The following is a 23885-nucleotide window of genomic DNA, read 5'->3' as shown; positions in this document are numbered from 1 at the left end:
ATTTTGCATGTATCACACACTTGCATTAACATACACATGTGGAGTATGTACTGCGAATGATTATGTCGGTCATGGGTTTGGATGTTTTTTGACAACAACTACTTGCGAAATTACCGTAAAATTTGATGTGGAAATTCTTGGCCTTTAACGATAAATTCTCAAAATGAATTAAATAGAATAATAACGAGTCAATTACCATGAAATTTGGTGAGCACATTTATCCACCAAATAAAATAAACCATTTCATTTTAATGATCTTGCGGGTGTTCCCATAATGCCAAGCTCAAGATGAACTTTTCAGTTTTCACCCTACTCATAACTAAAGAACTAGAATAGAAAGGCTTGCACTATGTCATTTGTTTTGTGTTGTGGGCTGAAATTAAAGTGATCTAAATCAGAAAAAACTGCCCATTTTGACAATTAATTATACTAAAAAAAACATCTCACTTTTAGCCTCATAGTTTTCATAAAAAGACTCAAACTTGCCATTTTTCAATGTATAATTAGCCAATCACAATCAAGACTTTTACCCATCGGTTTTATAGCTAATTGAAATTTTTACATGACCTAACAATTATGTACAGCAAACTCAGTGGACCGAATTACACAACCTTTGACCCCAGGAGACTGGGTCTAATTTGATGTGTAACGGACCTGCTGAGAGAAGCCGTCATCTCAGTCTGCAGCAGGTCAGTGCTGCCCTAACATCTAGGCCCCGAGGGAGCAGATATTAACTTTACTGACAGGAAGAGAGCCATGTCGGTCCCATGAAAAGGTGGCCAAGGGTCACAAGCACTAGATGGGCCATGGAGATAGATTCTCACTGCCCACCATAGACAGCCCTGCAATCTCTCTCTCTCCCACTCTCAGTAGCCTCTCAAGGGAACCACTTAATGGCTGCCTGTTCTCAACAACACCCCGAGCAGGTAGGGACAGGACATAAAAACAAGTGAGGGGGAGAAAAGTCAACATACAGACCACAGATGACTTGCTCCTTCTGTGGGAAATTTGGCTGAGTATGAGTCATTGAGATGTCAATTCTGATTCATTTCACTGGGAATTGATTTATCAAAATATGCAGGTTACGTACCTCCATGGAACTGCTTGGCGATACATCTGAGGTTGATGTGTCGCTTCACAAAATTGGCGACTAGATTGAAGTTTTCGCCTGTTACAAAACAAAACAAAACAGAAAAACAGTTTTGTGAAATAGAGCAGAAGGACATCCAAGCTCGGGCTGTACAGAATGTCATTTTTGAACATTCAAAGCTTCTGTTGAGGTTTTTAAATGAAGCTTAAAATGTTTGTTAACATATTGAATGATGCCGTCAAAAAAAAAAAAAAAACAGAAAGTGATTCATTGGTATAAAATGACATATTCTTTTTTATTTACTCAACTTCCTTTAAGGAATATAACTCATCTGTTTTGTCACATACCTTAATGTACATGTGCTTGCTTGTAAAAGGCTAAAAGGCGACAAATATGTACTGAAGCTGAATATTTCACCTGTCCTTATTTTTAGAAATGATTCAATACATGCTGACTTTTGGATTTTATAACACTTTCAGCACTTTATAACACAAATGCTGTCAATGGATTTACATTTTGTATGTCAATGTGATGAATGTAAATTCGAAACTTCATTCACTAAAGCCTTAATTTACACAAAATGACTGTACATGTGACACCATTTCCAGGGCTTGAACATGCCACTACTGACACCTGTGGGCAACTTCAGATGGGACTTTTTGGATGGTGTGTGCTGGTATTATTAAATTGTATAACCATCTCACAAAAAAGCCACTGTTGGCAATCAAATAATGTTTTGGTCATGCATGTATTCTTCAGTGAGATAAAGTGGTTAATCAAAGTGTGGGAAACTATGAAAACATTTTTGATCCAACATAAAGCCCTTCATAGGAGATGAACATAGGACTAGAGATCAAACTTCAAAGTAGCTTTACTTCCTTATCACAAATAACAATGCCCATTCCCACACATTACTCTACTGTTGGCTCTACATGCTTACATACATCAATGTCCTGCTAACCCTCATCTCAATCAGTCTATGGGCCAGCATTTTACAAAACCAGTTATCTCATTCACATTGTGAGAAGCTGTTCTTCCTCTTTAATCTAACTGACCTCCCAGTCTGGCACAAGCAGGGAAACCGTGGCCCGGGCCTCTGCTCTATTTGTCATGGAATGTTTGTCATGGTATGTAAGATGTGCTGGGCAGAAACAGTGGCCTGTTGCCTAATCTGGTAGGAATTTGTTGACTTAAAGCAAGGCTCCGGCTAACACGCTATCCAGTTGTTCTTTGTAAACAGGACAACAGTGCTGGGAAGCTGACAGAACATGCTCACCCTTTGGGTACCTACTTGTTAACCTTTTCCTCTTCTTGATACAATGACTGTAAAATTATACCCTGCTTGACTTTACAACCTCCCATCTATGATTTCTTATTCTATTTGGATTCTCATATTGCTGTTGCCGTGTCAAAACCTCACTAACTGCTAAGTATTTTAAGTCCAATTTAAGGATTACATGTCTTCTGCAGTTTGAGAAAATCTTGACCTCCTGCACTCAAGGGTCTTTCAGTACTCCCTGGATAATGTCAAATATGCACCGTCATCAAGCTTAAAAACCAGCCCGTCTTTGTCTCTGACACGCTGACATTGTGGAAGAGCGACTCATTGGCAACAATGCTGACAGTCAATCATCAATAAAACTTGGAAAAGTCTCCTCTAAAAGTTGACCTACATCGAGGACAAGTATGTTCCACACTGCATCAGCACCAGCGTAGACAGAGCAGACAGCATGTTAACAGCACAGGCCCACACACAAGTGTGAGGGGGCTCTGTTAGCTGATGTCATCTCAGCAGCAACTCAATGGCATCTAATTATTGTCTTCAAAAAGGAGCAGTCTTGTGATTCTTTGGATAATGACAGGCAATTACAGAGACAGTCCGCCACAGAACTGCCACAGGTAAAAGCTTAAGTCCACTGGCCAGTGATTAATGACACCAACTCTGCTTTCTTTTTCTCTGCTCTTGTGGCTGAATTAGCAACCAGGGTCACTACTTTAGCAAAGACTATTTCAATTTGCAAAAATATACAAAACAAGTAGGAATAAATTAATAAAACAGTCATAAAACCAAGCTCAATCTGTCAACTAAGACTTAATCTTTACAAATAATAGTTAAGTCCTGTACGAATTAAAGTAGTGAGAGAAATCAAAGGGTTATTAAGGCTTTCAACATATGGATGCCTGTTGTTACTATGATACTAAGCAATTACAATCAATATTATTCTGACGGCAGGTAAAATTGTTACCTAGGCTGAGGCTTAAACACTTGTCAGTTTAGCACCTATGGGAATGCGTCTGATCCTGAAGAGCTATTCAGTAGAAATTTAGCCTACAGCAAAATTCACATGTTCATGACAATGTTAGAGAGCTTAGTTAGGATTTGTGAAAACGCTTTAAAATCTCACAGAGGCAGAAGAAAAATAAATCTCCAGTCTGCACAGTGAACAGGAGATGGAGATGGAAAGCATTCATTTTGTGTGACGCTTGACAGCAAATAACAATGCTTGTCTGCACACAACAATGACAATTTAAAGCCTTATTCAGATTTAGTTTCAGAATAAAGTTTATCAATTCCATTATAATAATAACATGTAAATCTATATGTGTGATATCATCCATTGAGGTGGGATCGCCCAAGATACTGCAGGGTGTCTGTTCTCATATGAAAAAAGCTCATCTTACCAGCTTTTCTTAGGACAGTGATTGTTCTTCGGCCCTATTATTTTTCATTTAATCAGGGACTGACACCAACACATTTACCTAGCACTGAGGATATAAAACCATCAAGGCTCCAGCTTCAGACTGGGAATCTCTGTCCCACAGCAAGCGGGCCAATAGAGAGGAGATGTGATAGCTTTATGTTAAATGATAAACAGGGATTTAAGGAATCTTTCAACCAAGAGTTCAGGTAAATCTAGCCACTTTATTCCTAGCCCCAATGATACCTTGTGCTCGCACTCTGTTACTTAAGCTAGTTCGGACGAGCACCAGAAATGTCATCCATAATCGTTTCCCCAGTGACCTCCCCAGGAAAGTCATAGATAAATACAGCACAGTCTGTAAAATATAATGGTAATGAAACACTTTTTACCTAACTGGCCACCACATCATACTGAATTTACAACAACATTCATCTGTAGTGTTAACATCTATGTTTGATTCATAGTTTAGTACTTGTTGACCTTTTTATCCATAATGCAATTGAGCAGATAAACAAACCTTCATCAAGTAAAATGCTTCGTATTGTGTGGACTGTCTGAAAGGTATAAGCCACTGACATCAGCTTGGAAGCTTTCCTAGTGGTGCTCTTGTGGTTGTTTGGGGGACTTTCGGGGCTTAAGACCAATCTCCAGCAAGTGAAACACATGTGGGATTGAGGTCAGGTGGTTAACATGGCCACTCATAACAACAAAAGCCAAAAAATGTGTCACTGTCTAAATTCTTATGAGCTGCACTGTATGGGTGGTCATCTTGTTGTCCTTCATTGAATTGATTTTAGATTTGGGGTCCTTGGAAGTCTGTCTTTTTAATACTTGGTGTACATAAACTAAGTAGTATTACTGGTGGATTAAACATGCTTTAAATAGAGTGTTTTATTAATCCCAAATAAAAAATGCATTTAAACACTGTATGGTATGTTGAGCACGTTTGTAGTTAACAAAAACAACATTCCTTTATTGGGAAAAAAATCTGAAATTCTGTTATTCTCTAAATAGCAAAGCAGTGATCATCCATCACTCATTCTGGATGTCTACCAGGAGAGGAATGCAGATCTGTATCTCTGTTTTCTCTTCTCATTCTGGGTTCAGGAGGGACCAGGAAGCAAGCATCTTTCACTGCACATTCATGGCTTTCTATGTTTTTAGAAGCTTTGATTTAGTTTGTTAGACTCTTTAGCCTCATGTCTAGCTCTACAACTATTCTTATTGCTTTCCCTGGTGGGTTGAGCTTGCCAATTCCCAGGACAAGCTTGACAGGGACGTCTGGACACGGAGTTGGGAACCAGTGCAACACCGTGGCCCGAGACATCAGCTGTTGCTCCAACTTCATAACGTCCTGCACAGCGCAGAGTTGCTCTTGGCCCTCTGCCCGGGTTCTCTCGTGCTAAGCTTACATTCATGTTTCTCTCTCACAAACAGCTTGCTAGTGCCTCCTCTGGGAATGAGTGGCCCCTTTCTGTGGCAACTGTGGCCCACAGTGGTGCAATACCCAAATCTGCAGAGTCGAGACTTTAAAGGATTTCATTCGTAGTTCCTTCAAAAGAAGATGGTCTTGCTTAATTGTTTTGAAACCCAATGCACAACAATATTATGACAGGTCAAATCAAACAGTAAACAAGCCAGCACGCCATGTTTTCAGAAATGCGGTAGATAATATTGTAACCGCTTGTATGAAGAGTCTTCTACCATCTTGTAACATACCGCAGGACTACTGCAGAAAAAAGACAGACTCCACAGGGCTGGTGCCAAGGCTAGAATACTGTACTTAAGAGACACACACACACACAAATGCACACACACATCCCTGCAGCTTTCACCGCTTCCTGGGAAAACAATGAGAGGAAAGAAAAGTCAACAAACCAAAAGGCATCCAGAGTGACTGGGACTGTAAAATGGAACAGACAGGGGTGAGAAGCATTCAGACCTGGGTCAAAGGTAAGCCCCCATGGAACAGACTTCATTAACTTCAGTCATATCCTGAGGAGATCATTAAAACAGCTATAGAAAACATAGCCTACTTCTTCTCACCATCCGCATTCCTGGCAGCCCATGCTGTCGTGACTCCTGCCGAAGGAATCCATAAGAATTTCTGCTCTGATATGGAGGCTTTTCTGGACTTCCTAACAGGTCCTGGCCATGCAGTAGGCTGACAGCAGTGGGTCCAAGTGCTCCTCGGTGTATTTATATGCACCTGGTTACTCTGACCTTTCTGCTCAGCTTACCTGATTTCTTTAACGTAATATAAAAGATCTCAGAACCCAGGTTTCCATTATCTGGGTTAAATTAATGAGAAATCCTGTAACATGGCAAGACTTCTGCTGAAACAAACCAATTTTATGGCCATGGAAATACTTCTGGCATTTCATTTATGCTCTATCTTTGCAAGCAGATTTTGAGCTATAGGCACCCCACCAGTAAACACACCAACACTTTGGCTGTTGCAACTGCAGTGTCTCTAGGCTCATAAGTAGAGCTGACAGGCCGGGTGGCAGGTGCTACCACAGGCAGCAGTAGGGCAGCCCGGCAGTAGCCGCCCTGCAGACAGGAGAGGATGAGTGACCCCGTGAGGAGTAGCAGTATACTGGGAAAGAGGGCAAAGAGGTCAGTGTGTTTGCCCGCAAAGCTACAGCTCAAAAATTGCAGAAAACAGACATTACCAGAGCTACTGTGTGAGACAGTAGACAGTTTGTGTAAAGCATGGAGAAAGCAAACAACAAAGCCAACCAATCACAGCAGGAGTAGGGCAGGTTTTCTGAGAACTGCGGTGGGATCCATAAAGCCTCTGGGGGATGGAGAGTGATGGCAGGTTAACAAGGGAGATGCATTTTGGTCATTTTGCTAACAAGAAGGACAGCGTCAGTAACGAGGCTACAGGGAGCCACAAAAGTACAGTCAAGAGCGCAAAACAAAAATTAAGTCTTTCCATGTGGTCATTTGTTTTCTATAAATTATTTATGCATTGAATTTACAGAAAATGGCCTATCTCAAGATATTTATCATAATCTGGATATGAAATGACCTTTACCGGGATGAGATTTTAGTCATATGGCACAGCCATAGTCAGTCCCAGCAGTAAAGGGTAAGATGATAACTAGTGTTGTTGCATCCTTGCATGCAAAGTAATTAAATCCAAAAATAAAATGGAATTAAATAAGTCTAAATAAAGCAGTTTCCACAGCTGAATAAAAGATCCATTTAAAAAATTCAGCCTCATGTGCAAAACAAGGAAAAAGTGAGTGGCCTCTCAGTCACTTGGTCCAATGTTTCCACCAAACATTGTCCAGGTTGCAGTATTATATATCATTAATACATCTAAATTATGCCAGCACTGCTTCAAAAACATGGCACTGAGTAGGAGTGAAATCTGATTACCCACCAGCTGCATGTAAACGCAGGTTTTACAGTAACTTGGTTATTGCAGTGCATGTAAATGCATTCTCCGATTTCCTGCCGTAACCCAATTTCTCCAATTAACCACGTTTCTAGTGTGCATGTTAATGTAGTGACTGTATGTCAGGAGAACTGCAATTCCCACGCAACCCCTTTATGAACAGGAGTTGAATCAGCAGGACAGTCAGACATCAGTGCCTGAGAATCCTGCTCTTTTGACATCTCTGCTTTGATGTGGACCCCCTCCCTCTGTCCTCGAGTGTGGGTGGAGAGTTGGGGCTTAGAGCGAGAAAGAGGGGTGGAGTGGTGAAGGATGAGAGAGCATGAGGAAGTTACCCATATGTAAGTGGGGGCTTTCCTGGAAGGACATCACTCTCTGTGTGTAACTGTAACTACGGCCGTAGCAGAGCACTGTGCCTTATCATCCTGCACAACGTCCACCTGAAACAATATTTGCACATGAGTGTTCAATTTAACATTTGGGTGACCCCTTCATCGCAGTTACAAAATACGCCGCAGCATGGTAGCTCAGGCCAACCCATAATGCAGCATGTGACTAAAGTGGTGGGGAGCATTTTGGAGCACAGAACAATTATCATGGGAAAAAAATCTAGCTCTCAGAAACTTAATCTGATGAGAGAAATGCAGTCACAATATAAAATGTCATATTTAATCATCATTATCGCTTAATTAGCCCAAGAGGCCCCTAAATCTCTCTAAGCGCTGCCACTGTTTATATTAAAAGAGCATTCAGAATGAGGACAATGCAAACTGCTTATTCTGCGTTGAGCTTCTTTGGATTAATGTTCTGCAGAGAAGTTTGTGGACTTGAGTTATGCACTGTGCTGGTATTTTAAAACTCAGATCAGGGTCTCATTGGAAACAGGCTGTGTCTGCTTGCTACCCTGTGTTTATGGACCCAAATATATGAACCATGTCACACATGGCTTTTTAGGTTTTTCTACCAGTGACTAATGATAACAGGCTGTTAGGCCAAGACAAAAAAAAAGAAAATTCTGTGTTTAAATTGACAGAAGTTCTGAATTTCATTGAAACATTTAAAAAGAGAAAAAAGAAATGTTAAAAGTTTGAATGATGTAAGACGCTGACCTTATGCAAACCTAACCAAATAACCTTGAAAGCATTATTCTCTGCAAATAAACTGCACTGCTGTTGTTAAGGCCATGCTAAGGTGGGCTTTCCTGACAACACAGGGCAAGTTTGGCACACAGCTACAATAGTAATTTTTCCATCTAATTCCAGCTATCTAAGTTTTTGAAAACTTTTCCATCAGCTTCTTTGGAATTACTAAAATAAATAATAAAGCTTAGTTTTGTCCCAAACTGGCAAAAAGGCTGTTCTAATGTAGAAGAAGTAGAATTGGTGAAACAATCAGTTGTTTCCCGCCAACCACCAATAATCCCTGAAGAAGAAGAAAGAAAACCAGTGGCCTGAGCTATCGACAAAGGAATCGACGGAGGTAAATGCTTTACCACGAGCGAGTAGGCTATGTAGTTTAATGTTTTATTTTGAAAACTGACCAGGTGCTCCACGCAGTGCCTGTGTCCGTCTTCCTGCTTCGCTTGATCTGCAATGTGCAGGTTGATGCAGCTTCTGTCCACAACTTTTTCAAAAAAGGCAAATTCACCTTTAACGAGCGTAAAAACTTTTATGTGAAATTGAGGACATTATTTTTTTATTTTAACATTCCATCAACATTTTCTAATGCAATATTTTGAAATACACTGAAAAAATTGTTGATGGAAACACAGCATTTGAGTCCACAGGAAAACTCACAGAGCTCAAATGTACACATGACACGGCCCCACTTATTTCAAATTGAAGCAAACAGCAGCGAAAAATAAGGACATCCTCAGTAATTCCTAAAACAAGGCATTCTGGTCAGGCTGAACACTTAGCATGAGTTCAAGAGAGTGTGTGCCATCTCCCAGACCAGATTGTGGTAAAGGGGAACAGTCACATGAATGTGATCCGTGCTCAGGCTCAGGCTCAGGCCCTAATTATATGGGAAAAGAGTGTGGTGTGACAGCTATGGCGGGGATTGCGGTTGTGTCCTAAGAGACTGCAGCTGACCCTGCGGAGAAAGGAGAAGGAGAGAAAGTGAGACAACATAAAGAGACGACATGAGGAGAGCAGAGAAGAGCTGACATGGAGGGCAGGATGGCAGGGAGAGGAGAGGAGAGGAGAGGAGAGGAGAGGAGAGGAGAGGAGAGGAGAGGATGCATAAATGTGAAAAATATAGGACAAAGGACAAAAGAAGAAAAAGAATGAAAGTGTGTGTGTGTGTGTGTGGGTATGTGTGCAATAATAGGGGGGTGGGTTAACAGTGGAGTCAGACTGTCCTATGTGTTGCTGCTGAGTAAGGCCAGGGGCTTTCAGGAAGGATTTAAAGAGCCACAGCAACACCACAAAGCACCAGGGGGAAGGGGGTTGCCCAGCAGGGGCCAGGGGGAGGGAGGGCGAGCGGGGAGAGGGGAGAGGGGAAGGCTGGCTGGAGTGGCTACTCTGATCAGGATCCATTTCCAGCCCGGGCCTTGGAATTCCTTTGTTCCTGTCACAGGTCTCCGTTTCCCCCTCGCCTTAATCCCAGCCTGCCTCACGCCCAGTAACACAGAGTGGGGCAGGTAACTCTGCCACAGGCATGCCTCTCTATTTACAGACTAGTCCCCACATAGCAGCCACTCATATAAATAGTAATAGCTGTGGTAGCACTGAGAAGAAACAAGGTGGGTTAATGCAGGATGTCACTACAAAAATGCTTCTGTGCTTCAGAAAAGTGCTGTGAAATGTCACAGTGGGAGGCTGAAAGGTTGGCATGCATTCAGCCTCTCAAAAATAGACACCCCACACACATGCAATGGTTTGTATGACTGTGCATTTGTACAGAGAAAGTCTCATTTTGAAAGAACTGTTTTTCCAAAACTGTTTTAGCCTGAGGCTACAGGCCTTTAGAGAGCCAGAGAAGCCAAACAAAGCTAAATCTATGACAGGGCAGAGCAAAAATTAACCATCTCCCTTTCGGTCTCTACACATCCTCCGCATTCTTCACTGGGAGGGAGATGGTCATTCGTAAACACATTCTCCAACAGTAAAGCTATCCAGCAACACTTGTGCTTTTCCCGCAATGGCCGTGGCCAGGCTGCCTTAAGCCCCCTTCATAGGGCTGCCAAGAGGAGTCAGTGGTACACTGTGCAGCACTCGCAAAGCCCTCTCCCACGGCTATTAGTGACCATTCATCTGGGGAGCCTGGGAAAATGCCTCTCCAGCCTGCCGTGGCCATGGGGAAACAGGCTGGCAGGTGTTCCCTCCCCCTAAGCCCTGGCACCTGTGCAGGGAGAGGAAGAAGGAACCAGCTCTGCCATGGGCTGAAAAGGGACCCTAGGTACCACTCTGCCAGGGCTCCTCGAACTCCTCTGACTGGTAGGAAGACTCTCAAACACCGGGCTAAAACATACCAGAGCTCTGCCTCACAGGGAGAGATCAGTGTGGCTGTATCGATGCTAACAGTAGGCGTAAGACATCTGGTAATGTGCTTTGGCAGTTTGAAATGGCATGTTAACTAAATCCGTGTAAAATGGGCCATCTCAGTTTACACTCCACACATACACACAAATATATACACCATTATGGAGTGCAACATCAGTATCCCCTTGAGGTAAAACAATACTAGAGCGAAAGCAAATGAAAATCAAGATAGCACACAATCAGCAGTTTAAGTAAACAAATCTAATCTAATGCAAAAAGTAGACGTGTATTGTTCCTAGCAAACATTCTCTTGGGAAGTCTGTACAGCATGTTGTGTTGTCAAAGAGGGTCATGTCTGAAGTGAACAGGTTTTTGCATTTCAGTGGCATCCCATGAAGACAACTGCGACACTTTTGCTGTCACACAGACCATAACCACTGGCTCCCTTCCTCAAATATCATATCAAATGACAAAAAAACTATTCCTCAAAGCACAGAGAATCCATTATCCACTCATTTTCAATCTGTAATTACTCTGAGAAATGTGGGTGTGTTCAACACGGTCTACCAGGGAGAATGCGAGAGTCCTCTCCCAAGCTCCTCGTTCCCTGGGCTTCTAAAGTCTAGCATGTCCATTCTGCTTGTCCAGAGCCAAAATGTTTGGTGGGAAAAGTTCCCTCTGTTCATCTCTCTAAAAACATAAATAAATCACATCACTATGAGCTAATCATGAAGTCTCAAGTAGCCTGGGTAAAAAAAAAAATGAAGGGGGGGCCTGGGGTTGACAGTTGGAAATTGGCCTCTGCAGCTGAGATTGGAAGAAATGTCTTGGATTTATGTTGGCAGAAGACATGGGATAAGCCCCTCTTTGACATGTTCACTTGGTGCAAACACACCCAACACAGCAAACATATATAAATACAATAACCCATAGAGATAGCTCCGATACAAACACTTGCACTGAAGGACCTTGGAATGTTAAAAGCTGTTGATGGCTCATTTGAAGTGCCAACAGCTGAGGCTGTTACGCTGTTCTTACTGCTGTCTGTTGGCGGAAGCCCCTGTGATTTCACACTGGCACCAGCTCAAACGCCGCCTCATACAAGACCCCACAATCCCCCCCTCCCATACCATCCCACACATAGCACCACACTCCATCCGCCTATTCTTGGCCCCAACATCAGTGCTGCTACCCTCGCCTGACACCTTTCTCTACATGCAACAATGTGCACGTGTTCCAGCACATACACATGTCTCACTCCAGGATATCTGCACTCAAATAACATAACGAGACACACACCGATGCAAATAGGTCTTCTGCTGAAACGAATACATGCTTCCACTCACTGCTGCGGACAGTCTGAAAGTCCTGTGAGGATTAGCAGGTTAGCATTTGACCTGCTTGCAGAATAGACGACCCCTATACTTAATACCCGCCCTGAGACTTGCTGGGCTTCCCTCCCTAAGCCTATAGTCTGTCCTCCCCTTTTTATGGCTCCTGCCTGCCTGCTTACTTCTCACAGTCACAATCTCCACCTTTACTGCTCTGCTGCCTCCCTCACATGGGACAATGAAAAGACCAAGAATGTCATTACACTCACTTAAGACCTTTAATAGGACTAGAGCACATGAGCTGTGTAGGCCTGTTTTAGGCCGCTATACCTTTTCATGTTCCGAGAGAGGGGAAAATTCTCCGATATGGTGTGGAGTCATGTTCCACTGGTTACATTCTTTTTGGCAAAGCTGCAAGGAGCCTAATCATTTTTACATGCATATTTCCCTGCTGAAATACTGATAGTCCCCTTGTTCACACACTGGAGCGAATTTGTGCATGTAAGTGTGTGTGTGTGGAGCCTCAGTCTGTGATCTCCATCATTAGAGATGTCTGTCTCTCCTCAGTCTGTCATGGGCAATATGAGACAGGCTTTTCAGTAACTTTACACTGTCAGCCTGTTCACACCTAGCCCAGGGGGAGGATATATCTCTCCAACACACTGTCGCTCTTTCTGATTCTCACTGGCTCTGTCGTGCATGAGCGCCGGTGGCGCATGCATGCAATCCGTTTGCCTGCCTATGCAGACTGTGTGTTTATCAAGAAAATGACAAAAGTTGACTGCGTTCATGTGTATATGGACACACAGTTTAAGTGGACGAGGAGACTAAAGTGGAGGTTAGTCGCGTGAGAGGCAGAGCTGCAGCCACAGGAGAAACTTTATGGGGCCGACTGCCCTGTAATCCCACTCTCACAGTCAGGCCTGCCCTGCTGAGTGAGCCCAGTTTAACTGCCCTTAACTGCTACCTGTGACAAACCTGTCTGCCTCACAACACGCAGCTGGGGGTTCCTCTGAAGCTAGACTTACAGTGCTTCAAAGGCATGTGTGTGGGTGGCTGGAGGAATGTCCTCGCGTTGGATAAAAAGGGATGAATTGAAATGGCTTATTCACATTGGATTATAATTTATTGATTTTTCTCTCTGTGTGTATGGTTGTGTGTTTATATGTGTCAGGGCAACTGCTTCTAGTGTTATCCAGTGAACTCCAAGCAAAGAGGTGTGCCAACACTGCATACACCAAAGGAGGGTACCAAACATTAGGCACTTTAATAGACCTACATTTTGTGCCAAGTCAAACACTTCAACACAATGCAAAATTGGCTATCAGCTCTTGCCTACAGGTCACACCCTGGGCGTAGAGAGCAACCATGTCCCAACTAGTTCTGTTGTCTTTACTCCCACACTCTCCTTAAAAAGGTAGCCATGAAATAAGGCTGTTTTGAAACTCTGTTCCCATCCTCCTCCTCAGAGCTCAGTGGCCCACCTCCATGCTCACAGCCATATCTCTGAACTGAGGTCTAAGAAGATAAATAATGGTTTTCAGTTCACGGCCAAAGTAAACTATTTTACTTATTCAAGAGCTGATGATAGACACACCTAAGACAAAGAAAGGGAAGACTGAGATGTCTACATTCCAGAGGAATGAGCAACGGTATAATCAAAACTGAATAAATATGACTTGTACTGATTACCAAATAAGCATTTAAACTAATGCTTCAAGTAAACGCATGAAGAAGTTAGACACAATAATGGATCATAAAGCAATAAATTATGTCAATTCAGTTATTCAGTTAGTCATAATAAATACTGGATTATTTGGCTCTAGTGTAGTGTATTAAAGGTTACAAGATGGTAAGTGGACTGCATTTATATAGAGCTTTTCTAGTCTTATCAACCACTCGAAGTGCTTTACAATACAAGACCGTATTGATACATTCATTCACGTGTTCATTCACTGGTGGCAGGAGCAATAATGATTCACTCCCACACTTACACATTGATGGAACAGCCGTCATCGAACCACCAACCTTCCTGTTAGTGGAGGACCCGCTCTACCTCCTGAGTCAAAGATGATGGTGTATTACCTTTCACAAAAAAGGCTGAAGCAGGTGCCAGCTCCTTCTTCTGTTTGGGCTGTCTTCTATTGTGGAAGGACTCTGAGTACTGCTTAACCCTCTGGTCCACGGAATCTCGAACCATGGCTGTGACGTCCTACAAACAGTGTGCAGGTATCTCAGTTAGGGATGGATTTTTCTATAATACACAATAAAATCTTATATTGTTAATAAGTTGTTTGTGATCAATTTCCATTATCTGGAGAATCATGAGTTGCGATAAATGTGGATATCCTCATGAATGACTTGAAAAGTTGATTTTGAATTGCAACAAGGGGAGCCTACATCTTTCCAGTCATTCAAAAATCCTAAGCCTGCCACCATTGCTTAAAGCTTGGCTTGCTCATTGTATCCCCCACAAGAAAAGTTCAATCAGATGTACTTTGGATTCCAAGCTAAAGAATGTCAGAGGGAGGTGAGGGGTCCCCCTTCAGAACCTGTCAGAGGAAGTTGTCTGCCCCCCCGAAACAACACATTTACACTCCCATCTCCACGACCACTATCGATCCATGTTTGCCGAACAGTCCGTTTTTCACAAATAAAGGATGTTCACTAAAAAAAGATTGCCTGATGTCAATACAGCAACATGAGAGGACACAGGTTTTGATGATGAACACCGGGAAAGTAGTCTCAAGTAAAAGGCCAGTAAGGCAACTCCACAAGTGGCTGGGTGGAGCGATGAGAACAGTGAACAACAATGAAAACCCCTGAGAAGAATAGACAGAAGGCTCAAAGTCATTTCAGATTCCACGCTGCTGCTGTCTTTTGAAAAGGCCCCCAGCAGAACACAAGCCATATATTCACTCACACACTTATTCACACCCACGCCCTTCTCCCGGTTTCTGTACCTCGATGTGGTCCGTAGTAAACCAGCTGGCGTCCTCTCGGCCGCCCAGGGGCAGAACGTGGAGATCCACCAGCACAGCAAAGTTCCCACACTGTAACACAAAGAGGAAGGACAGCCACAGGTTGCTAAGGGGCATTGAGCTCACAGACAACAAAGGAAATCAGAGTGTGGGTGATTGACAGCGAGACAAACCACAACGACCCCCTGTGTCCTCAAACATCACCCCAGGCCTCTCTCTGCAGTCCCTTCCCTCCTGTTTCTCTGTCTAGCCATCTCTTTACCAATCTCTCTTTACAAAAAAGTAAGGCCATGCCTGCCCCCTTAAATGTCCCCTATCTCAGCGTAAAAACTATTTTCTTGTTCTACAAGTGTTGCAATGCAGTCAGTGCCTCAGGTCCCACAAGCTGCTCAGAAAAGTCTAAAGATGTACCACATAAATGGGGATTATCCTACTTTGGATCAGAGTGGTGATAAAACCCTGCAAATCTACACTAAAGCATGTTTCTGCACTATAACTTTTGAGTGCTGTAGAGAGCTGAGAAGAGTGCTGCAGAGTGGATTCCTCGAGCACTACGTCATCGTGTCAATGACAATAAGCTACAAGGGACAGGGAGGCCAGAAATGCCGCGGCTGGTTAAGTTGCTGTTACATCTTTCTCAGGCCAGCCTGATTATGGTTTACACATGAGTGCAAATGCTGCCCGCTGCACAGAGCAAATGCATGTGGGTCTCGTGTGAACTTCGCCTCTCCCCTGGACAAGGAAGTAATGGATGGACTGAGACCACCCACAACATGACACAGTGGAGCAACAAGCAGTGCCCTAAAACCCCAAAATGATAATGCAGCAAAAAGCATTGAACTGAACGTGGGCAGCAAAGACGCATGAAGACAAAACCAGGCACAGAACTGGAAAAGACTGTGTAAAAAACAGAGATTATTCATTTAGAGTACTTATGCACACTGAAAGCTTTGTTTTAAGCCAGCCTCGTCCCCTGAGCTGCAGTATTGCAGACAGAATGACTAAACTCTACAACCCAGACTTGAAGGATGTGACGTGAGAGAATGAATTAGAGGGGTGTGTAGGGGAAGGCCCTCTATGCTTAGGTCCTAATTCTAGACACAAGCTTACACTTCCCAGCTCCACACTCTCTCCAGTTGTCTCCTCCTCTTGTTTAAAAAGGAGTTCAGTTCGCTCCTTCCGAGAAACCGAGAAAGTTTTATTCACAGTTATAAAACTGAAGTTGGACAGGGAACCTTTCATCAAGTCACATTAAAAGGCTAAACACTGGCTCTGAGCAAATAAAGCTGACAAATATTCTTCTTTTATCCGTATGAGAGAATTTTCCTCTCATTGTCTTTCTGCAAATAATTACTGAAGTGAAGCTGCTTCCTTGTTGGTCAACTGGGGGAGAGGGCGCCCCCATATGACCGATCAGTGAATGTCAATCAATTTCGGTCACAGCTAGCGCTGTTCCTCTGCAGGACATGTCAAGTCCTAAGGCCCTAATGTGTGCCAACTTGTATTTAAGTGCGTCTATGCCTCAGTGGGACAGTGACTAATGGGAAATTAATGACCTTCTAAGTCTCTAATGACTGCAATGTATTAATCTGTGATCCTCTGACTCATCATTCTACATTTTGACATATGTGAAAAATAGGGCAGGGAGTCCAAACATCAAGATGTGATGACTACAAATAGAAAATTCTCTGTACAAACTTGGCAAAAATATGAACAAAACATGCTTTCACAAAGACAAGAATGCCATGGACCAGAACAGAGCAGAGCCCCTCATGTATGAAATGTGTGCTCGTTGCCTGTCAGTATCAACTCATCCCTGCAGATCAGTATTCTCTCCGTCCTCTGCCCTTTTGTCTCACAGCAGTCCACGGATGACTGGTGGCCTCAGCTCACTGCCTCCAACAATTACCAGTGTGGGAAAGCCTAGCAACAGAGGGTCAGACCTTGTCAATCAAAACACTGAGACGACTGGTCGATGAGCCCCACAGTGGTTTCTTGGGGTTGGACTTGACACATGCTGGACATGTTTTGGTATCCTGACTATAGTCTCCGACTTTAGAGATTTAACCCTGGGTATAGGAAAAGGTTTGGGGGTGAGGGGGGTCAATCTTATGCATAGTGATTCTCTCTTAGCCAATAATCAGACATTTAAAGGGGCTCTGTGTAACTACCATGTTGTGCTCGAAGCTGAATGTTGATTCAGAAGTCCGCCAACATAAACTAACATTAGCTACTGTTGCACTGAGACCAGACACTGGAGAACTCACATATGGGCAATAAAAAAAGAGATTAATGCATGCAAATTGCCACAAATGTTTACATAGAGCTCCTTTAAAACCCAAGTGGACAAAATAATTATTATATATATTATAGTTATTTTGTAGAGTAAAAGACTGGGCTGTGTATTCTAGAGCCCAAGCAATGTATATCAAAAGATATAATATAATATTTTTAAGACATTACAATGCAGAAAAAGATGCTTGGGGTAATTCATAATTATTCAATTCCCCATGAAGTTTACTGTTTCAGTCATTTTAGACAGTTTATTGTTAAGGTGGAAAATATCCTGCATCCGTTACATATCTTTGTCACGAGTGTCTGATAACCACATTTGAGGGATCACTGCTAAAAATGTGTGCATCAGCCAATATACTGGAACTTTTTACTCCAACATATCGAGTATTGGTCTGGCTCTGGTACAGTCCTCACGGTCGAACCAAATGGGATGGTGAAATGTATGAGAGATAATTCATGTGCATCTGGTTTACGTTTTAAGCTTGGCTAAGTCTTGAGTTCTGGTGAGGATGGCTGAGCATAAGCAGATAACAGAAGTAAATACGTCTTTTTATCTTAATTATAAATCATGACAAATATGCAGCAAGTGGTCAAACTCATGTTGAGAAATCAAACATTTTGATGATTGAAGATGCATCAAATATCATTTTATAAGTGCGTTTCAATCCGTTTCAATCAAACTGAATCATGAGGTGCCAAGAGATTTCCATCCCTAGTACACAAACTCTGCCACGAGGCCCTGCAGTAAATCTCTCACCTCCATGATAAGTTTTGAAGTCATAGTTAATGGTTGTGTGGCATTGGACTGCTTTATGATGATAGGTGTTTCAAATAGCATGTAAATCCTAACAGGGACCACAAGATTTTTCTTCAAGAGTACATGGCTCAAAATAAAACAAGCTAAAGACCTAAAGAGCAACACAAGGTTAATTTGATCAATATCCTGGAATGAAGAGAGCAATATAGGGAGTAGCTGGGCCCTTATGGAGACATACAGCTGGGTGAATCCCCTAAAGTGGTTTTCTGCGCCTCTGATTGAGTCTGTGTTTTGGGCTGAAAGCCAGACATCTAGCGAGCCTTAGACTAACTTCCTTTTATCACATTAGAGCAGCAGACAAGGCTCAACTGGGAACTGGACATTAATGATAAACATTGGTCTGCCGCTCACACAAAAACAGCATGTGATTCCCTGGGCTTCTCAGAAATGGGGAATTTTGTCAGGAATGCAAACTAATGCAGTCACACTGATAGGAAAACAATTAATTTGTTTAGCAAAAACTTTCAGTTTGGTGGAGGTGCACATTTTCCGCTGAAGTGTCAATCTTTGAGTCAAGGCTGCGCTGTTTAGGTGCAGCTATCAGAGCTTTTACAAAAGATGTTTGTGTTGAGTGTGGCAGATAAGACAAAAACGCAGCAGAATCTAATTTTACACAAAAGCTCTGACTACAATCACATCATGTGGTCTAAATTTGTCAACTCCCAGCACAAAGAGTGACCTGTAGATCTCTTGGCTGAACTCTGCCATGAACTATGACCTCCATGTATTCCCTTTAAAGCCCAGCTATGGCCCTTCTTTAGTGAGATCTCTGCAAGCAGCCTTATACTTTGTAGATGCAGTAATACAGACCTTGAGCAGACCCACCTAAGATCCAGTATGTCAAAAAAAAAACCAGGATAAACAACTTCAAAACAGTCCTCTCTGCAAATACTACCATGTATTCCTTTCTTTATAACACCAGCTCTACAGTATCATGAGCAGGAGCCTAAAGGATTTAATTAACCTGACATATCCATTTATCAAATTCATGAGCTATCCTATTTTGTGTACTTTGTGTGCTTTGACAAATTTAAGGCAATACTCTGAGCAACTGTCGCTGTTGTTGGACAGAAAGGTTTGATAAAGGGCCAAGTTCCAGAGGAAGTTACTCTTTTCATACATACTAAAGTGGGCCAGCACGGCTTTGTCCTCTGTCTTGCACAGGCTTTTTAGAGTTATGAACAGAGGCTGAATGCTGAATGAGAGGCTGCAAGGAGCGCTACTTAATACCAAATCCTTTATTGTGCCATCTTTTGTGTGCTGTCACACAGTGAATGAATAGGACCGAGTCTTCCTGCAGGCTAAGCTCAACTTCTCTATCCTAATTCTCCCCACCGCCAATCTGATATCCATGACCTGCAGGAAAAAAAGGGTTAACAGAGACAAAAACATTAGGAACATCTGAGTCCTAGGCTGCCCGCGCAGTCTGCAGCACAACATGAGAAAATTCCATTATATTTTCTGTCTGTAAATAAACAAATCCTGACTCAAGTCCGCTGACGGCTCCTTTCCCTTTCTAGTCTTCAGGGCTCTGGTCTATATCACTCTCAGTTCCCAAAACACTCTCTACCTTCCCTTATCTCTCTCCCAGACCCGGCTCTCCATCCTCCCGCCTGTGCTGCTCCAAGTTGGGCACAGGGCCCAAACTCCTCAAGCAGCTTCACCCGCCTCCCCACCTCGCTGCCCTTTGCCATCGCTATCGCGCCGTATAAGAACCAGACCTTCTCGGACTGCACTTAGCTCAGAGGCTAACACTAACCAGCCGCAGATGTTTACACTGGGAGAGAAGGGGCAGCAGATGCGGTCTCACTCAATAAAACTTGCATCTCTCCCACTCTCCCTTTGTCTCTCTCTTTTTCTGGCTTTCTCTCTCTCTCTTTCTGCAACTCTGCAAAGAACCCAGGGGAGCCCTTTAGATCTGTGGGTGTGACAACCTTGCTCTCAGGCTTTATTTGCCTCATTCCCAGCTCTTTCTGTGCTGTGAGTCACCTGGGTTTCCCCTTTTTAAAAAAGAAAAAAAAAAAAAAAGACATTCTCTTTGCCAATTCTTCAAACCGCCAGATACCAAGCGGTGAAGCTTGAGACGTGATTATTACTGAGGCGAATGTTATTTACAGATACTGCGCGGAAGTGTTTTGTTTGCAAAGCTCCCTTCATTCAGGTGAATGTTAGCACACCTGAGGCCTCTTTATTTGATGATAAAAAGAGACACAACCCAAGAGTGGAATTCAAGCAGCAAGAACAGACAGGAATATCTCCAGGTAACACTCAGCAAACAAAACTCAGGCAGACACATCCTTGAGAAATTGGTAGATAGAGAGAAATAGCAGGCTGAGAAATGTTTGGCCTCATTAGGAAATGTGAATTCTGTACAGAAATGTGGGGCAGTCCTGAGATGAAAGGGGGCGCTTGTCACCTTCTCTTGTGAAAGATTCCCCAAGTTGGAAAGTGTCAAAATGTTTCTAATCAGATTGCAACGACTTTGTACAGAGGCGAGATGTGTGGTCTGATATGAGCTCATCTACACAGTGACAACAACACTAAACAGCACATAAACCTCTGACATTAAACTGCTCTGTGATACCTCAATCTTTTGTTCTTAAAAAACTCCGTCTCAACCGACTACATTAGAAAGTCAGCAGTGCATATTGCTAATAGAAGGCAGATTGCAGGGCTCTGCAGCAGTAATGTCCTGGCAGACAGCGAGCGCTTCAGCGGATCAGTGTTTTAGCCTGCAGGCCCTTTTCGGGAGGTCTGAGAAGTGGCAGGTCACTATATAGTCTAAGCCTATTTGAGAAGGAGCATACCAGCACCTCCTGCAGTTCCTCAGAGCAGGGAGGGAGCTGCTTTGAAAACATCTTAGGAGAAAGAATCATAAAACAAACTGCTGAACAGCCCTACTAAACATAGCATGGTGAATCCAGGAACATAACTCATAATTGCTCCAATAATCCTCGCTCTCTGTGCAGACTTTCCAACATTGCCTTTATGGAAACTGTGTCTTTTTTAGATTTTTGTTCTATAATATTCTGAGAAGACAATTCATTCATTAAAAAAACGTGGTGGTAGTGGTGTTTTGTTTTGCGAAAGCGGAGCCCAGACTAGTGCCTTGAATGCTATTGTTTGGTCTGATCCCGTCTAACATACTTGTTTGTGGTTAGCTGGTTAAGCATGGTAGAGGCTGTGTGCATTTTCTCAGGCAGAGTAACACAACAGTATCATTATGTGCCCAGTGGGAAGGAACCTTCCGTGAACCTCCAGGGTTTTACTCTCCCACAACCAACTGAGGGGGGTAGTGGTGGGGAGGCCTGTATGCAGGCATGCATATGAAACAAATAAAGGGAGTGAATGCAATATCTGGTCAACTAGGCACACATGGCATTACGGAGGATGTGAGAGATCAGTGCAAATGTCTGCGGCCCTCGTCCAAAAACTCTCAATAAATGAAACATCAACAAAAGAGAAAGCAGTGGCTTTTCCTGCACTTAACAAAAACATCTGATGCGCATTATTCCTGACAGAGCATCAGACCGAGGATGAACCAATGGCTTTTTAATAGAATGAGTTTCCTCTGCTCTGTATGGCCGTGCCGATTAACAAAAGGCTCTCGGGGAGGCAGTCAGATGAGATTTGCAAAAGGTGACCAGAAACTCTGAATAAAGTGTTCTGAGGGATGAATAATAACATCAGAATGTGGAGGCAGGACAGTCGAAACGTGTACCTGCACTTCCCCCTAGTGGTCAAAGAATTTGTTACTGAGAAGGACAAAACCATCAGTAAAGAAGATGTTTTAAAACAAAAAATGAATAAAGTAAATTTTGGAGGAGAAAGCACACAGTACATTCCTGCATTGCATATTTTACCCTTCTGCACAACAGCTTTTCAGTGGTTTGGTATAGACCATAATAACTCTAGCCACTTGAGCCACTTGACTGTCTGTCACAGTTCTACTGTTTGGCAACAACACAAACATAGTTGTTTATCATGAACACTGACAAAAGCTGAGAAGCTTTAATCAAATGCAGATTCATCTTCTTCTTTAGTATCTAGTATGCATATTGTGTGGGGGGAAACATTTTGTTTAAAGTAATTATGAGGCTATGTGGTCAGAGAAAAGCACCCAAAAGCTATTTTGCTCGAAAACAATAGATTTTACAGCACATGCCATATGTACATGTTCAAAAGATACAAAAGAATGTATTTGTGAACATGTCTGGATGAACATCTTTTCATTTTGGTACCATTCTTTTGTGATTAGACCATCTTGCTTTGTTGCACGTTTTCATGCCAATCTAAACATACAAACTTTGCAAAGAAATAGGTTATAAGCCTTTGACTTGACTTAACCTGTTTATACAATAGAACATAGGTACAGAATTGAATAAAGTTTGCTGAGGAAGGTTCTCAGCAAACATAATTCACAAATCTAAACTTTGCATGCAGAACTTCTCCCAAACTCTTTAAACAGTCAAATACATTACGTATAAATGTGGAGTTAAACACAACACTTAGTGTTATATTTTTTACGCTATTTCCTCTATGTATGTCCATCCCAAGCCTTATTCAACAGTAGGCTTACAAAACTAGTGTTAAGCCTTTTTTTTTATTATTCCTGTGGGGGAGATGAAAATACTTAAAAAGAGATTTAAATGTTTAACAGCCGTTGCACTTTTTAGTAAAACACAATACTATTTAATATAACACTATAATACCCTATAACTCAGTATTTTTCCTTATTACAACACTGCAGTAGGCTCTGTACACTAATTAATTTTCACTTACCTTAATAACAACTTTGAAAGGAGCCATTGCAGTGAACACAGCAGTCAGCTTGTTTCACCTGGAAGAAGTGTATAGTCATGGATTACACATAGTGGCCTAAAACCTACTCTCTCCAGCAACTATACATAACATGTCACTAATACTGTCAGGCTTAGTTTACCACACTTTCCGGAGAAAATAACACTAACGTTAGTCTATTATTGAGTGTCAATGGTTAAACTAGTTTCAAGGAATATTTCTGGGTTATTCAACTCTTTCAGAGATTAACTTTGTATGTTGTTATTTGTTAAATAATATTGCATAACTTACAGATATTTTTAATGGTTGCCCTACCCAAGATAATGTCAATCCTGACGTTAACCGACAGCCTAACCTAGCTAATAAAGGTTGGTTAACTTTTGTGTTAACGTTATATCCATTAAGTTCGCTCTAATATATTCACACTGTGCAAACCAACCTAGACTAAATTAACATGGCTCCTTCAAATGACGCTAGTCTACAGCTAAAGCATTTTCGTCGTAATATCTAATTAGAGTTTATCTAGCTTGTTACCCAGTAGGTTAACTTCTCGGTTCATTTAATCTGAACAGCTGGGCTCACAAAACGAGTGGCCAGTTCTAAGAACAACATGGTGGCTCTAACGTTAAGCCATTATTATCACACGACACGTTAATAACACTGCAAAGGTCTTACATTTGTTATATATAACGTTGTGTAAGAACCTTAAACTTAACAACAAATTTCATACCGCCGGCGCCAACAGTTTTGAAAGGGAGGCTGCAGGAGATGACGTTACAACCACTTTGTTTGTAGTCCAAGAACGGCAAAAGCTTTCAGCGGATGACTATACCGCGGAAACACTGATTAAGGTAACAAAACAAGTGTCCATCTCTGTTATTCAGAGTAGAGTGGTAGAGTTATGAAGTAATATGTTGAATATCTTTCGTTACAGTAACAATTTCTAAAAACGGCCAAAAGAATGCGACCGTTATT

General features: G+C 42.3%; 1 protein-coding gene across 4 annotated transcripts in view; it reads right to left on the bottom strand.

Annotated features, from left to right (window-relative positions):
- The window catches only part of slx4ip (SLX4 interacting protein), a 35594-nt gene extending 11744 nt beyond the window's left edge, over positions 1-23850 (bottom strand). The window contains exons 1-5 of one of the 4 annotated variants that reach the window (XM_084376135.1): positions 23641-23850; positions 22893-22950; positions 14981-15070; positions 14103-14229; positions 1091-1168 (exon numbers count right to left, since the gene is read on the bottom strand). In XM_084376135.1, coding sequence (XP_084232261.1) covers positions 1091-1168; positions 14103-14229; positions 14981-15070; positions 22893-22919 — 322 coding nt within the window. In that variant the 5' untranslated portion in view covers positions 22920-22950; positions 23641-23850. Of the gene's footprint in view, positions 1-1090; positions 1169-14102; positions 14230-14980; positions 15071-22892; positions 22951-23201; positions 23559-23585 lie in introns of those variants that run through there. The other 3 variants (XM_084376136.1, XM_084376137.1, XM_084376138.1) reach the window with 3 other exon arrangements.
- Positions 23851-23885: the final 35 nt, after the last annotated feature.

This window comes from Pagrus pagrus (assembly GCF_965226575.1).
Source record: "Pagrus pagrus genome assembly, chromosome: 15".
In the NCBI taxonomy this organism is placed as follows: Eukaryota; Metazoa; Chordata; class Actinopteri; order Spariformes; family Sparidae; genus Pagrus; species Pagrus pagrus.
Note: the sequence above shows the minus strand (reverse complement) of the source record. Positions and strands in the feature narration are given on the sequence as shown.